We start from the raw sequence: 17,656 nt of genomic DNA, 5'->3' as shown, positions 1-17,656 counted from the left end.
GGGAGTACCGTTTTTGTCAGTAGCCATGTGCGAAGGCTTTCCACTTTCAAATGAGAGCTCTTCTGGAACCCTTTCTTACCTAAGGCATCTGGATTCCAGATAATACTTGCTTCATCTAAGAATTTCAGCCATGAATCTTTAGCATGCACAGCAGTTCTTTTCATGATATCAGGACTGAAAAAAGTCCAGGTGACAGCAGACAACTTAACACCAGTATGTCAACAGAGAAAAGCATGATAGTTTTGCCTTAGAGAAACTCTTCCATTTTGAAAGTAAGGCATTTGCAACCTGATGGCTCCAGTAGCAATAAATTATCCTAGCAGACCAAGCAGATTCTGCCTCTGGACACGTGCGCTCTGTTCAGTCTAGTGTAGTAGTAGGGGATGAAGACTTGTATAGTTACAGAAGCAACAAAAACTTCTGGCTCAAAAGAACCTGACCTTGTGCACATGTGATGCATAGGCATCAGGAGCAGAACCACAGACCACACCAGGGACAGCCACAGTTAATGTAAGGTAAATATTTGTTTTCTGTTGAAGAATGTAACTTACAGTTATCTCTTTCAGGCCATTAAGTGTTCTGTTGCTAATGTTCCAAAAGAAGGAAGCTGGAACAAAGACTTCACCAGCATTATCACCCCCTTTATGGGAGAGCGCTGTTCAGTTGCTATTGCTGATGTTCTACAGGAAGAGATGATGACTTGTTTTGCTGTAGATGTTGTCATCCCAAGTTCTGGTAAGATGAATTGGGTTATTTAGGAATAAATGCAGGTCTACAAAGATCAGTTATGATACTTAGGTGTTATACTATCTTCCTCCTAATGACATGCACCTCACACTTCTTCTACGGGTTTTGTATTCTAGCTATAAATGTTGGAATTCTAACTGGAAAGAGCAGGTCCTAAAATACTTTAGGTTTCATAGGGTGCATCCAGATGAATGTGGACACCTGGTTCCCCAGGGACAGTAGCAGCAGTACACCTTGCACCATGGCTACTTGTCTCCAGGGAATGCCTGTGCCATGTGCACTTTGGCATGTGCCAAGTTACCCTGGGGGTGGTAGGCAAGGTACCCTGGGGGTGGCCTTACCTGGGGGCTGCAGCTGCTGCAATTCTGCCACTTAGCTGCATCACAGCTCCAGGCGGCCCAGCTCCACTTTTCAGCAGCGTGCCCTGCCTGTGCATACATTGCTCTGGGTTTTTTGCTTTTTTCTCACTGATTGGTGTTGTTTGTGTTTTGTTTTGTTTTGTTTTGTTTTACCCCTGGGTATCCAAAAAACCCATGGGGGGTGGGGTTGAAACCAGAGCAGCGCATCTTTGCAGCATGGAGAACACCTCAGTGTGTGGTATGTGGTGCTGCAGACGTGTTCGCAGCGCCACGTACTGCACGGCTGCGCTCATCTGGACGTGCCTACAATTTTTAATCATATGAAAGACAGCATCTAAACTCTTCATAAACAAATCCTTCAAGGAAGTACTTTTTTGTTTTATCTGGAATTGATGAATGTTCATCTCTTTCTAGCTCTGCTGAACACAGAGGTTGCAAATCTCATTGGCAGAGCCGGGCAGCTGGGGGTTCTGTACTGACAAACTTTCTCAGCAGGTGACAAAGTAGGCCGTCAGTGACTGAGGCCCCCCTCCAAAAGAGCAGCTCCCTTTTGCCCCCTGGCTGGGGAGCTTGTTTTTGAGGTAACTTTGTAGCTCTTCAGGTGGGGTGGGACACCTATGTGCCCCCATAGCGCCATATTTTTGTAGTGCTACAAAGTGCTGAGATACTCTAGCACTAGAAACCAATGTCTGTCCATACCTGTAGTATTTGTTTTAAGCCATTTGCTGCATACGGACCTACAGTTTGGGATTGCTTCTTGTATTCTCCCTTTCAATTATTTTTTCATACCTGTTTGAGGAACTTTTTCAGGCGTGCTAAAGGCACCTAAATTGCAACTGTCCTGTAGAAGTGTTAAGCTATAGTTAGTAAGTGTGGCAGTAGATAAGGCATTTTAGTGTTCTGTTTTTTTTTTTTTCTTCATTAAATTGTTTCTCAAAGACTCATGAGTTTGTTTTTTTTTTCTTATTTTCCCCTCTTGTGGCTTACTGCAACATGAGTTAAGATTCTTTTGGCTGCAGTATGTATCATTACTGGTTTATATTTTTTAAGTGTACACATAGCTTTGAATTTATTATAATGTGGTTTTGGGATAATAAAGACAACATCCATAATATATATCTTGAAGAATATGAGTCAGTAACTTTAATTCCAATTTAAGAGTTTTGGGGAAAGAACTTATTTAATATAACTGAAAACACTAAAGACTTCCAAAGAAAATGCTACACTTTTTTGAATGACTTGGCAATGTAATGCAGCGTGAGGTAGCAGGAGACCACTAGGCAGTTTGTGCTTCCAGTACAGCTGACCTAGACTGGTGAATCTTAGCCTAAATTAGTAATTGATTTAGAAGACTCTGCTTGTGAGGCAGGTGCTGCCTGAAAGGGGTGCAAGAAGAGCTCGGTCCCAGTGTCTGCTTTTAGGAGTCCGTATGCTGCTACCTGGGTAGGTATTTTGTAAACCTTCAAATACAAAAAGGTTGTTACAGTGAGTGTTGTGATTGATCTCTGTCTTGACTTTGGACAGGACAAGTAGTAATGGATTTAAATTGCAGCAAGGAAGATTTAGGGGTGGATAGAGGGGCGGTTAAGGTGTGTTATCTAGAGAGGTTATGAAATAGTCATCGGAAATAAAATGCAGTAATTGGAAATAAAGTGGGGTGACTTGGCCACAATCCTGTTTTGAGGAGAATTTTGGAGTAGAAGACCTCTTTAAGATCCCTTCCTGCTCAGCTTTATATGAGTAGGATTGGATACTATTCAGCAATAAAAGATCCAGTTCTTTCTTGGAATCTAAATCTCATACTGACAGCTTTGATAGCATTCTGTTTGTACTGATGGCACACAGTTGAGCCTTTTTTGTAGCTATCCATGTGGAGAGAGGATAAACGAGATCGTTATGGAAGGGCCCACATACTGTCCTGTTCATAGATGCAGTGTCCCAGGGAGGCCTTAGCTCAAATTCCACTTAAGGTATAATGCAGAGACAGCCTTTAAGACTAAACCCACCTACTGTCTTTTCTAAGCTTTTTGTATATAGATACAGGTGAAGAGACCCTTCAGTGCTTTCAAATGCTGAGTCCTTTTTTCTGTACAGAGAGGAGTGTTGCCTAGCTTTTCCATGTCCTGTACAGGGAATAAAAAGGGTGTAAAGCATTATTCACACAGAGACTCTTTTTTTTTTCCTCTCTCTAACTGTCTTCAAACTATTGGCTCATTCTCTCAGGGCCCAAGTTACTTTGGTGTTCCTGACAACATGTCGAGCAGCATGTGGGTCTTCCATGTGTACATTTTTTCCAAGCTCCTAGGCTATCGCAGTGATTCTTAACCAGGGTGTTGCAACAGCTTTGAAGGGTACCACTGGGAAAGAACATAGATAAATGCAGACTCTGGTGAGACTCTTTCCTTCCAGCTGCTCGTCTTTCCCCCACTGCCTGCAGTGTTTTCCCTGCTGGCTGCTACTCCTCCTTCCCAGCCCTTCTTCAAGCAGGTAAGCACTATAAAAAATAAACTAGTTTTTGAAATAGGGTCAATTCATATGTTATGGTGGGTGCCTCAAATCTGAAATTAGAATCATAGAAAGTTAGGGTTGGAAGGGACCTCAGGAGCTCATCTAGTCCAACCCCCTGCTCTCAAAGCAGGACCATCCCCAACCAGATCATCCCAGCCAAAGCTTTGTCTAGCCAGGTTTTGAAAACCTCCAAGGCTGGAGCTTCCACCACCTCTGGGTAACCTGTTCCAGTGCTTCACCACCCTTCTTAGTGAGAAAATTCTTCCTAATATCTAACCTAAACTTCCCTTGCTGTAACTTGAGACCATTGCTCCTTGTTCTGTCACCTGCCACCACTGAGAATAGTCTAGTTCCATCTTCTTTTGAACCCCTTTCAGGTAGTTGAAGGCTGCTGTATAGTCCCCTCTTGGTCTCCTGTCCTCTAGACTAAATAAGTACCCTCAGTCTCTCCTCAAAAGTCATGTCCCCCCGCCCCCTCACGATTTTTGTAGCCCTCTGCTGGACTCCCTCCAATTTGTCCACATCCTTTCTGTAGTGGGGGCCCAAGACTGAACACAGGACTCCAGATGTGGCTTTTCTCCCCCTTCTTCCTCTTGCCCCCAGCAGCTGCCTGCAAATTGTTTACCTGCAGATTGCAGCCCCTGTTTGCTGGCTCCCTGGTCAGTCATAGGCTATCATCATTGCATTCAGGGCAAATGTTGACATGAGGATTGTTTTCCTAATTAAAATAGACTTGTAAACCCAACACCAAAACTCACAGCTTGGAAGTGGTTTGTATTGCAAAAAATGTGCAATCATTTAACATGTATTAATTTGTTTTTGTCACTTCTTTCTGAGGTGTGTTGTACAAACTTGTTTCATAAACCACCACCTTTCCTCTGCCTTCTGCATTCTGCTACCATCATGTATTAACAGGTTGGAGAGATTAGGGCAGCTCTACCTTTCTTTGCCTCTTTTGGAAGCAGGCGACAAATAATTTGTATGCACTGTTCTGGTAGGTGCTACTAGAGAGAACTTTTGATTTGTGTGTACACATCTGGTGAATTCCATTCCAACTGTGATGGAGTGGGTGTGTAACATCTCTCTCAGTTACACGCATGGGTAACTGTTTTATGCAATCACTTACCTTTAATTATGTCCCACTTCCTTCAGATTGAAAATCTTGAATTGTTACTACTTATATTTAAAAGAAAAAGAATGATGCACAGATGTTACCAACCAGGAAGGATTTGGTCTTTAACTTCTTAAGAGTTGAAATAAATTATACATTTGAATTCAAATTTATATCTGTACTCTGGTGCTGTAAGCAAGGCTTTTTTTGTAGAGGAAAAATGCTGAATTTCTCTGAAACTGAAATTGAGTATGCCTGTCAATGTCAATATTTGGTTAAGTGAAAAGAGCAAGGCAACAACCATTTTTGAGATGGACATCTTGTAGAAAGAATTGTCAAACCACCTTGAACCTCCCAGGGGGCTTTTTGGCCTAGGCTATGCATGCTAGGCAATTAACCAACAGGTAAAATTAGACATGTTCTAAGCACCAGCTTACTGAAGTAACCTAGTTTAAAAACAGAACTTTAGCATGTTGTTGCTTTATGGCAAACTAGTTTTAGCTTACCAATTTGTATTTTAGGGAAACGCCTAGGTAACATACTTCTTGAAATGAGATCTGACTTGAGTCCAAAGAGGAGCAACAATGAACAAATGCATTCAGAGAAAAGTGAGTAAGCACTTTACTTTACATTTTTGTTTAACATTGAGATTTGAGGGCTGGCATTTTTCCCTATGGATGAAAATGTGGTGGTGCAGAGTTTGGCTGCCTTCTGGTTTCAGCTGCTGTTCTAAAATATCGGGCATTGTTATACAGAATGTGATAATATTAGAATATTTGCTGAGAAGAGAAAAATACAATCTCTTGTCTTGTTTCCGTTATTTTTAGGTACCCTGTTAAAAACAGATTCTGAAGGAAATGAAGGCATAATGGCTGAAAATAAAAGGCTGGATCACAACAATCATTTAACCATAAAGGCTATCACATTATCTGTTGGAGATAGGTTTTCTGGCATAGTTTCCCATATTCAGAATCCAGAAGACTTTTTCTGTCAACAGCTGCATAATGGCCGTAAGTGACTGTCTTTATTTAGTCTGTTCTAAAGTTAAGTGTTTATATAACTTAGCATTTTTACATGTTCTCTTTCCTTCCTAACATAAAGCATCTGAAAGTCCAAGGGGAAGGAGTTGGAACCATAAGGAGGGAAAGCAGTGTAGAGAGAATAAATCAAGAGCCATAGGGTATGACTTGCATGCGACTCTTAGCTTTAAAAAAGAAAAAAGGTTGATTTCCACCCCTCTGTACCCCCCCTTCCAGTCAAATAATGGAGAGTCTGAACTTGGCCAAATCATATCCTTCTGCCTTGATTTCTACATGATGTTTCTTCTGTGTATTCATAAGTCAAAATATTTCATGTTGGTTGTTGAATGTGCTAGAAACATCTGTAATAAACTGCTGCTTGTATGGTGTCCCTTTACTTTATGATAGTTGAAGTAAAGTTCCATAATGCCCCTGTTTTACCTTATGAGCTCTGCTCCCTGGGTGGACCAAATCTTTTAGTACATGCCCACAGTCATATGACTGCTGTGATGTATGCACAGCATAAAGAAGAGATTCTTTGAGCTGTGCTCCCTGAGAGAATGTGGGCATGAGATATGGAAGCTACAGTTTGGGTGTGTCATGGAATACATTTAACTTGTCACTTGTATCTTCAGGATAAGTTTTCCTGGTAGTCATTTCAGCTGCTGCTCTGGATAAACCTACCTAGTGTAATATGGTTCTGTCTAATCTCCAATATTGCATTTGCTTTTGTCTGCAAAGCAACTCCTAAGATATTTGACACTTATGAGTGGCAGCTATCAACCTCTAAGAGTAAACCAGCTTACATTCCCATTCATGGTTACAGGCTATACCAAAATGCAATCAGAAGTCTACTATTTACTTTTTGTAAGCTGCCTTGTAAGAGTAAAACTGTTTCTTGTGACCCATAAAAACAGAGAGCTCTAGTCTGTAAAGGTTATTCACAATAGAAGGAAAAATCATCAGGAATGCCATGATTGTGACAGTCTCCAAGAAAGGAGACAAGTCTGACTGGTAACTAAAAAGGGATTACCTTGCTCTCCGCCACAGGAAAGATGACTGTGAGAACCCTCCTGAACAGTCTCCTTCCGCTTGCTGAAGAGCTCCTCCCAGAATCTGTGTGGCTTAGGGCATCAGGAAGCACAACTGATGTGATCGTTGCTTGCCAGCTGCAGGAAAAATCCAGGAACAACATAAACCTCTTTATATGTACTTCTTTGATCTCATGAAAGCCTTTGATTCCAGCAACCGAGAAGCACTGTAGAGGATCCTTCTAATGTAAGGATGCTCACTGACATTCATCACTGTTCTTTGCCTGCTCCATGACTGTATGCAAGCAGTGGTTCTTAGAAAAGGATTTATCATGGATCCTTCTGTGGTTAAGACAGGAGTTAAGCAAGGCTGTCTCATTGCTCAAACACTCTCTTCTCAATATTCTTTACTATAATGCTACATCTGATCACCAACAAGCTTCTAGTCAGTGGAGCTAAACTACCAAGTGGATTGTGAGCTGTTTAACCTCAGCTGACTGACTCAAAACCAAGACCACCCTGACCTCAGTCATTGATTTCCAGTACACTGATGCTGTAGTGTGTGCTTACTCAGAAGCAGATCTTCAGACAATAGTTGGTGTCCTTACTGAGGCATACAAGAAAATGAGACTGACGCTTAACATTCAGAAAACTAAGGTCCCCTATCAACAAGTTCTTGGTGAGCACTCTCCAGCTCTCTGTTAATTCAAATGTATGGTGAGCCTCTGAAGAACTGAGTATTTCCCATATCTTGAAAGCCATCTCTTGTAGAAGGCTGACACTTGAAGAAATCCAGCATCACCTCAAATGTGTAGGTGCAGCCTTTGGACTCCGGAGAAAATGGGTGTTTGAAGATTGAGACATCAAATCCAAAACCAAGTTCCTGGTTTATCAAGCAGTTCTAATTCTCACCTTACCTTACAAAGCTGAGACACGAGGTGTCTCCTATACATTGTCCAAGTTGCTGCTGAACTACCATCAATGCTACCTGCGGAAGTTCCTTTGAATCCAGTGAGAACCAACACTAGTGTCCTTTTGCAAGCAAACACTACACGCCTCAAGATGATGATCATCTGACATAAACTTTGCTGTGCTGGCCACATCATCTGGATGTCCAACTCCAGACTCCCGAAGCAAGTTTTATTCTCCCAGCTCAGTTGAGGCATATGCCCAAGAGTGAGGGCAAAAAAAGCGCTTCAAGGCCAGCTTGGAAAAAATGCAACATTGACGTGAACTTGTGGGAGAATATTGCTCAGGACCACCTCAAACAGAAGAAGACCCTGTTGCAAGTAGCTCAGAACTTTGAAACCTTACAATGACAAAAGGAAATGGAAAAGCGGGAGTGGCAGAAGTAGTGTGTCATGGACCAAATCAAGAATCCAGAGCCACCTGCCCCACATGGAAACACATTTCCAAATTGAAACGGAGTTGGCTGATCCTGGATAAGCCATTGTTAGACCCACAGGTAAAACATCCATGGAAGACAGTCATCCTTAACTGTGAGAGATTGCCAAAGAAGATTAGAGGAAAGCTGTCCTCAGAATTCTTTATCAGTACCAAAGGTTAACTTGATAAGAAAAGTTTCTTTTGTGCCAGCCATAGGAAGCAAAAAGTTGCTTTGCATTCCTTAAAGTCACAGGGGGCTCTGTGATTTCTCTGTAAATCTTTAATTTACTCATTACACTCTTGAAAATGCACACATTGCGAGTTTTGGCAAAGGATTCTCTAAGACATTTCTCAGAGGTGCTTTTACTAGACATCACAGTTTTGGCATGTCTTTTCTATGGCTGAGGATTAAAAAAGAATCCTATCATACTACAAGTAATCCATAAATTGTTTGCAGAATTACAAATAATTCTGCTGTTTTCAAGCACTAAAAATACTTTATTCTTGATGCAAAATATTATGATATGGTTAAGTTAGATCATATAATGTTATCTTTATATATAGATATGAAGGATTTTATATTGTAATGCTTGTCTAATAAATGACTTAATGTACGTTTTTCCAAAACTATCAACAGGCGAACTCGCTGAGCTTCAGGCAACCCTATGTGAATACTGTAACAAAATTCCTAGTACCTCAGACTTCCGTCCAGCTGTTGGTGATGTCTGTTGTGCTAAGTTCACAGGTAAAGGAGGAAGGAAAGAATGCTTCTCAGAAGCTGTTAATAGCCCTCTTTTTTAAATTTGCCTTGTATCACATGTGTAAGCTAAAACTTCAAAGGATTTCTAAACCGATTTAAATGACAAAGCAGGTTTTCACTAATTCAGTTTTAAATCTCTTAGAAGCCCAGTAACCTTCTACAGGTTTCTAATCACTTTGCTCCTGTCCAATTTAACTGTGGACAAAATTGTCAGTGATAGCAGTCACTTTGGCCAGCACTGATGGAACATGTAGCCACACCAGGCAAATGGGTAGTACTGGACAAATTGTTGGGTAGAACTACATTTAGGAAGACCACAGAGAAACTGTAAGCTGAGGTGAGAGGAGAGAGCTAGGGGTGCACTGATAAAGATTTTTCTGTCTGATGCCAATGGCCGATTATTAACCAGCCGTATTGGCCAATACCGATCGAAAAAAGCCGATATGCAGTCTGGCAGCTTGGAGAGCAGCGTCTAGCCAGTAAGTCTGTTGGGGGAGAGGAGAAGAGGCTGTGGTAGGGTGCAGATAGTCCCTTGTGGAGAGGGAGAGAGTGGGGCAGGGGCGAGTGCTGGTACTGCCCAGTTGGGGCAGGGTGCAGGACAGAGCCATAGGCAGCTCATCTGGAGGGATGGGGAGGAGGGTGGCTCCCTGCTACTGTGCATACCCCCAGGGGGGGCTTGTGCCCCTGGATTGGTGTGGGGCGAGGGCAGGCTGCCCACTGTGGGTTCTGGCCTCTTCCTGACAGGGCTGGGCCAGGGCAGGCAGTGGCAGTGCTTGGGGGGGTGGGTTCTATGGGATACCTACAGCAAATTTTGGGGTGCCTGTAGCCTATTTTGTAGCCACCTCTCCTAGTGCTGCTGACCGGCCACCCCTGGAGCATAGCCCCAGCCTAGTCCCCCATCCGGGAAGAAGCCAGCACAACCCCTGGCCCTGAGCTTGCAGTAAGCAGCCTGCCCTTGCCCCACGCACAAATCCAGGGAGGTAAAGCCCCCATGACTGCCCTGGGGGAGCAGAGAGCAGTGGGGACTCGCCTCTGCTTCTCGCAGCTGCATCTTGCACCCTGCCCTGGCTGAGCAGTGCCTGCCTCAGCCCCACTCCCTCCCTACCCACCCCGCCCTCCAGACTTACCCACCAAACATTGTTTTCAAGCTGCTGGCCTGCATTCTTGGGCCTGTGTATGTTGTGGCTGCATGCATGCACACAGCATTTGTCAGTGATGTTATCAGCTACACCAGCCAAAAATAGCCAGTTGCCAATTTAATGTCAATTTTCCTTTTATCAGTGCCGGTCCAATATAGACTGATATATTGGTGAACCTCTGGAGAGAGCCTTTAAGCTGGAAGAAGAGTACTATTTATTAGGGCTGTGTGAAGCTTCAGTCGCTGATTCGATTTAGAGGAGGTTTGGCCCGAATCAGTGGCTGAATTTTCAAATTGAATCGGGGGACCTGTTAATCTCTCCTAATCGAATCAGAAGCCTCCGAATCGATTTGGAGAGATTTGACGATTCGGCCATAGATTCAGCTTTATGTGCTTTTTCTGCCTACCTCAAGGTACCACATGTGGCCGTGAATGCTGAGATGGTGGGGTGGATGTAGTGTCCCAGAAGCACGTCTGGTCCACTTCTGGGTCCTCTGCAGAGCATGTGGGGGACCTGCCCCCCGGCTCAGTGACCGGTGTCTCCTGGGTCTGGGGAGTACCCAGGGCCCCCCCATGGCCGATAGCCAAGCCAGGGGGGTGGGCGATGGTCCCCCGCATGCTCGGCGGCAGACCTAGAAGTGGACCGGAAATAGTTCCTGTCCACTTCTGGGTCTGCCGCCGAGCATGCGGAGGGGGGCACATCCCACTCCTGTGAGATGCTCCATCCTCTCCACCATCTCGGCGTTCATGAGCCGCACCTGGTGCTTCAAGGTATGTGTAAAAAAACAAAACAAATGAACAAAAAAACCCCCTGTAAAGCTGTGTCTGTGGCCAAATCATCAAACCTCTCTGAATCGGAATAGAATCTTCAGATTCAGCCAGATCCAAATCGGCACTGTGATCCGAATCAGCAAATTGAATCGCTGTTCCCTGAATCGGCCGAATCCAAATCAAATGCTGCCTGCTTTGCACATCTCTACTATTTATGGTCGCTTACAGACATTAAAAAAAATAAACCCTAAAAACCCCATGTCTTACTAGAAACACCATGCTAGTTTAATCTGGGTCTGCAGCATCTATAAATCGTGCACTTACACAGGGCTTTTTGGTGCTTCTATCTAATAGTTGATTTAACAACTATTAGATAAAAGCACTAACACCCCCCCCTCCCCCTCCCCCGGGTAAAGTGCACAATCCATACAGACATTGGGTGAGGCGGGTCACATGCACTGCCTCTTCTGGGCATGTGCTGGGCTCGGCACAGGAGCATGCCAGGTTTATAGTGAAGCACTGTTTTGCTTTGTTTCTATTTTTTTAACATCTGTAAGCAGCCAGTAGGCCTAAATTTGTTCCATTTTCTGGTCAAACTATTTAGGAGAGCCCTGTACTCTAAGACCAATTAAGGGAACACAGAACCTAGTGTTATAGGTAGCGGTACTACTTTACTTGGAGAGGGAATTCAGTTATGCAGCAAAAATTGCTTGTGTCTTTTTTTACTTTTGAGAATATTGTGATATTGCGGTTCATAGAAAAATAAGGCTGGAAGGGACTTCCAGGGGCCATCTAGTCCAACTGCTGCTCCCTGTTTTCCTAGTCTGTATGAAGGTTCCACAGCCATTCTCAGTAATCTGTTTCATTGCATTGTATATTTTGGCCCTGAACTATATTGCCCATAACTTAAAAGTGACAAATTTAATTTAAAAATGACAAGTGTTCATTTAAAAAAACAAAACAAACAAACCCTCAGTTTATATAGAATTTGATTGATTTGTTAAAGAGAAAATTAGTTTTATTTACTAAGCAATATCCAGAAACCCCATTCACAGAGCTCAGTTGTTTAGGGGGGGTTGTTTGTTTTTCTTTCTTCCTTTTGGACAGCAGTGCATCTTTTAAAGTGGCGATTCCTATTGTTTCCACAATCTGTTTTTATAAAGGAGCATAATAGATTCTTCTGTTTGTTCCAAATAAAGGGCTCGCTTACCAGCTTCAATGAGTTGTAATTCAGCCTATAACACTAGTATAAACTCTGGACTGTGATTGCTGTTGCAATTTTATATTGTATTATCAAAAAATACTTTTAGTGGAAGAAATTTACCTGCACTACATGTTTGTCTCCATCTTCTCTCCAGAGGACAATCAGTGGTATCGTGCTTCTATTATAACATATATTTCTGAAGATACTGCTTTGGTAGGCTATATAGATTATGGTAATTTTGAAACGCTTCAGATAACCAGACTTCGGCCTGTGGTTCCAAAACTGTTGGAGTTGCCGATGCAAGCTATAAAGTGTACTTTAGCAGGTAAGAAATTGCAAGCTGTTGTATGTCAAAATACAAAATAATTATTCAACATTTTGGGGAAACCTTTTAAAGAATGTACCTGAAGATAAGATTATGCCACTGACCAAGTGGGAGGATGAGGATAATGGTAATAACTATGGAAACTTGCTTTATAATGATAACACTAAAATTCTTAGGACTAAAATCTATTCAGATGTGCATAGTTATCCCTAGCAGTAAAATCAACAACAATGACAAACCATCCCCTCCTGCCACTTAGAACATTTTTCAGTTTAAACAGATCTACACAGGTGCAGTACAGGTACCCTTGGTTAGAATGACAGCTGTATGTACCAGACCTCTCTCTTGATCTGTGATGCTGCTCACAGAGTGGAAAGTACAGTTTTCTGGCATGCTGTGGTCTGCACAGACTTATCTGATGAAAATGCTAGCAGAATCTGACTGAACTTTTTAGACGTCTCTAACACTCTTTTGGACAAACACACCCAGTTCAGAACTGTTCCTTTTGATGCTTTTGAACATTACTTTAGCTTTGTGAACATGTAAGTATTCAGATTGATCATGCTCAGAGGTCAGAGTTAAAATACTTCTTGGGCTTCAGTTATCTTTGAGAGGAAACCATAGAATGACACCCTATTTACCATCAGAATGGGACCAATATACGTGGAGCATGCCCTGAATGGAGTCTTTCTTCCAAATCACATTATACTGGGTGCATGAACTGACTTTTTTTTTTTTTTGGTATTGCAAGAGAGATTCATTTGAATTTCTTTGCCTCAGTCAATGTTGCAAAACAGTTTCTTGATTTAATGGAGTTTGCAGATGTTTAATTAATGGTGTGAAGGGATCTGATCCCAGATTCTAACACTTGCGTCCTGCCATGCCATGTGTATATGGTTGGAGGCAAGAATGAAATTGGAGATGAGATCCCAATCATGCTACTGCCAGCAGGGAGTGTGGGACATGGGTTTGCAAGCTCTGGATGAAGCTGTTAGTGATTCCCTCCACATGATGCTTGCAAACTCAGGATCCTGGGATCAGGGAGCCTCTTCTTGGTCCTGGGGCCCAGTAGATGTTTAAATATGCAGCTGGGTTGCACACCTAGTTTTTAAAGATCCCACTGTATTGGGGCCCTGGGATCAGAGAGAGGCTTCCTGACCCTGAGGTCCTGATGTGCCAGGACATTTTAAAACTAAGTGTGCAGCTAGGCTGCACACTTTACAGATTCTGGCACATGGGGTCCTGGGATTGGGGGACATCTCCCTGATGCTGGAATCCCAGTGGCTAGAATATCCAAAGTGCCTTGTTCTGCAGTTCCCTGGGAGCTTTGGGGCAAGGCTATTAACCAGCTGGGATATGGGGGGGGCCCAGGACTTCCCACAACTTGGATTTTTAAAAGGTCTGGCCCTGCGGCTTCCACAGGAGGCTGCATGGCAAGGCAAGAAAGGTGGTCAGGCACAGGGATTGTCTTACAACTTCCCAGTAGGGAGGCAAGTGAAATTCCTTGGCTCCCCTGGCTCCCCACCCTAGAAACTGGCAACCTGCTTCTCTGGCAACCCACTTTTGGCATCAGGACCATGGATGTCCTGGTCCGGATGATAACTGCCCAGTACCTGTGTTAAGAATCTGCTGATTGTCAGCATCTGCATGGACGTGCCACACATGCAAATTATGGCACTGTACAAACAAGTCACCAACATGTTCCGTGTATTTGTGAAACATTTTTTGGCTGGTTTGCCACCTCACAGCACCATAAAAACAGGTACTCCTATAACACTTACTACATATGGTGCAGTTGCCATGCTAATCACCTCTGACTTGTAACATGCATCGGGGCAGTGATTGAGAAACTATGTTAAGATATCTGAGTGTGGAGTCAGTGTGAAAAACAATATGCAGTGGTGTGGATACTAAACTTTATAACTACTGACCAAATCTAAAAAAACCATGAAACAATGCAGGAAGAGCAACTGGATGTCCTTGTATTTCATGTTGGCATAGTTTGATGTGTTGTTGATGATACTACTCATAAAGCATCCAAACGCTGCAGCTGTTGTACAGTGTTTTATTGCCTTTCTAGGGGATTCCTATTTTTCAACACGAAGGAAGCATTGCACAAACCACAAATGTACATGTGTACTAGCAATTTTCTGCAATTACAGCTAACTCAGTAACCTTAAAGCAATGCCAAACAGTAAAAATCAGGATCTTGAGCATTATTTTCACTGTATTTGAGATATGCATAGTGTGTTCCCCTAACATCTAGTAATGAAGCTAGGATGTTAGGTCTGGGATTACTACCATAATTCTCCTTAAGCATATTGTAACCTGTGACATTAAATCATTGCATATTTTAAATGGCATGTGTTTTCATAAGGTAGTAAAGAAATCCTATTGTTTTATGAGCTTATGAAGAATGACCTCCATAAGAATGGGAGGTTTGTGAAAATGAAGCTAAGTATCTGTAGTCCAGTTTTGAAAACAGAAGTTAACTACATTTTCCTTTAAACTTTTTAGGTCTGAAACCTCAATTAGGAACCTGGCCCTCAGAAGCTATTTCTCTCATGAAACAACTAGTGCACAATAAAGTGACTACAGTAAGAGTAATGGGTAAAACAGATTATAGCTCTGTGGTTGAGTTTACAGATGAATCTTTCACTCCAATAAATGTATCTAAACATCTTATAGAAGCAGGCTATGCAATGAAAGAATCCAAGGCTCTCATAACGGCACATGAAACCAGTAACATTGGGAAGGAGGGAAACGGTAAGTTTAAAAAACATAAAGGAGTATGTTTTCATTGGGGTTTGATCTCTTCTTATGTTAGCATGTTTCTGCTTCTTCCTCTTTCATCTTGTGTTTCTTCTTTATTTTCTAGTGCAGCAAATCTCTTAAACACTGTATCCTATACTAACTGGTATCTTCCTTTCCTTTGTCTTCATGGCTATGTTCCTGCATTTTTCTGCTTTCCAATGTAGTGGTCTACCCAGTGAGAGACTGTTGCCCTCCCCTCTCTTTCTCCACCTTTGGCAAGCATCTTCAAACTCCCCAAACTCCACCAACCTCCTTGGATGCATCTTGAATCCTTAGTTCTCCTTTTCCAGGCAATATACATTATGCAAGTTGTTTCATCAGGTACCTGCTTGTGGAACATGTGCTTTGGACAACTTGTGCCCAATTGTCATCTTCCTTGCATCACTTGTAGTGTTCCCTCAGTAGGAGAAGGGACTCTGAAAAGACTAGTCTAAAAGAAAAATATCCTTACAAATTTCCCTGCTTGTTGTCATTGGGTAGCTGCCTGTGGTCTTTTGCACCTGCAGTCCTGCCACGGCTCAATCTAACAGCAGTGATCACATAAAAGAAGCTTTTAGGTCACTCATTTGACTGACTATAGGCTGGCTAGCAGTCAACATTTTTTGATAGGTGACTTGCTATGAGGATGGGCGAGAAGGTACCAGCAGTGGACGTTTAAAATGAACTTTCTTTTCCTTTCCAATAAACTTAATATGTCTAATTACTTTGTCATTTTCTATTCACTTTTCTCTTTGCCTAGGAGACACAGTAAGGAAAGGTAATTGGACGTGGGTTAAGCTGGCTCTTAAACAGACAATAAATGTCATAGTGTGCATGTTGTACAGTCCTGGAGAGTTCTATTGTCACATCTTAAATGATGGTAAGTTGCATCAGCATTTAGTCTTTTGCATACTACTACTGCCTGTTTTACCCTTGCTTTTGTTAATGTAGTTCTAATGTGCCATTGTTTCACATGTAAGAATAAAGAAGGTAGGCCAAATGGGTGGGAAACCATGTTAACGAATGCAGGATCTTTAGAAAGGAATTAGAAAATTTTCTCATCTGATGCAGTTCTGTAGCTCAGGGGGCTGTTGCAATATTTAATATAAGCAGGGTAGGGAATTATGCAGGTGTAGACTAGACATTTTCTGCGTACATTATTACTGGAATGCTGAGTCCAGTTTTAATGTCAATACTCCTAAAAGAAGACTGAGAATCCAGAAAAAGTTTGAGGTACGAATGGAATTCAGGAGTTTGGAAAAACATGGCTTTATGAGACTCTGGCTTACTTTGTCTGGGTTCAGAGGTGACATGAACTTACACATGAAAGACTTGATTAGCAGAGGTTTTTAATTTCGCAGAGTGAAGTGCACAGTGAAGTTCAGTGGCTGACAGTGGATGCTATACGGTTTCAGACCTGAAAATTCAGGATTTTTTATTTCAGGATTTATTTCTGAAAGATCTTATGACTTATAGGTTGTGTGGGCTTTATGCAGAAGTAACAGGGTGAAACTACTGCCTGCATCATGCAGATTGGATTAGATGATCACAGTGGTCTCCTTTGGTCTTGAAAATTTAGCCTAGATTGTGGAATAAAATGCACCAAAATAAATTTTCGTGCTGTGCAGTTTTCTTTGCCATACAACATCCCTTCCTTTGTCCTGGACAGATAAGCAGACATTTATCAGTTGTTCATTCTACTAAACCCATTCCTATTTTATTTTGCATGTTGAAATTATACCCAATGTAGACACTATTTTCAGTGCAGTATTGTTAGTGTCTCAACACTCCATGTGACTGACTTGAGAGGTAAATCATTAAGTAGTAAATCTGAGTCTTGCTGTTTTGTGGAAGGAATCATTAGGGAGATAAGAGTGAGTTAGTCCACTAACATGTCATGCGTTATGTCATTGTTAAGTGAATTAAGTGCAATAGAAAAATTGAGAAATGGGCATTGTTGATCTTATTTTCTTGTTAAAACCACAGATGCTCATCACTGATGGCTAATCTGAGATTTCAGTCTTTGAGGTGGTGGTTCTGTTTATGCATTTAAAGTTATCATGTTATAATTATGCCTCTCAGGATTATTGTGGATAACATTGCTGTTAGTCTTGTGCATACACAGTGTGTGCAATACAATTGAGGCATGAGATTCATCTTATAGTAAAATGCAGCTGTTTAAATAGAAATTTTAGAAATGTGCATATAACTTATTTGAAAATTAAAACCAAAGTTTTATTTGAATATGGGGTCATGTGAAGGGCTTAAAATATATTTCTAAATGTATTTTATTAATTGATAATATTGATGTTGTGAATAAACTTTTTGCTTTAGTTTTGTGTTCATATTTATTTTTACGTTCTACTTAGACTTGAATGCTCTAAATGTACTCAACAAATCCTTGGCAGAATACTGCCAGCAGGCTTCAGCTCCTAGTTTCAAACCTGTAAGGGGAGAACCTTGCTGTGCTTTTTTCTCTGGTAAGAGATTTTGTTTGCTGCTAT

The 17,656-nt window shown here is 41.9% G+C and overlaps 1 protein-coding gene across 4 annotated transcripts in view; it reads left to right on the top strand.

Moving 5' to 3' along the window:
* The window catches only part of TDRD1 (tudor domain containing 1), a 44,160-nt gene that overhangs the window by 14,717 nt on the left and 11,787 nt on the right, over positions 1–17,656 (top strand). For all 4 annotated transcript variants that reach the window (XM_059730135.1, XM_014594648.3, XM_014594650.3 and 1 more), the window contains exons 10-17: positions 567–735; positions 5,247–5,333; positions 5,553–5,735; positions 8,799–8,906; positions 12,189–12,359; positions 14,877–15,125; positions 15,913–16,032; positions 17,522–17,632. In XM_059730135.1, the coding sequence (XP_059586118.1) occupies positions 567–735; positions 5,247–5,333; positions 5,553–5,735; positions 8,799–8,906; positions 12,189–12,359; positions 14,877–15,125; positions 15,913–16,032; positions 17,522–17,632 (1,198 nt within the window). The remainder of the gene's footprint in view (positions 1–566; positions 736–5,246; positions 5,334–5,552; positions 5,736–8,798; positions 8,907–12,188; positions 12,360–14,876; positions 15,126–15,912; positions 16,033–17,521; positions 17,633–17,656) is intronic.

The sequence above is a fragment of the Alligator mississippiensis genome, chromosome 6 (assembly GCF_030867095.1).
Source record: "Alligator mississippiensis isolate rAllMis1 chromosome 6, rAllMis1, whole genome shotgun sequence".
NCBI classification, from domain to species: domain Eukaryota; kingdom Metazoa; phylum Chordata; order Crocodylia; family Alligatoridae; genus Alligator; species Alligator mississippiensis.
This window is presented reverse-complemented; position numbering and strand designations above follow the sequence as displayed.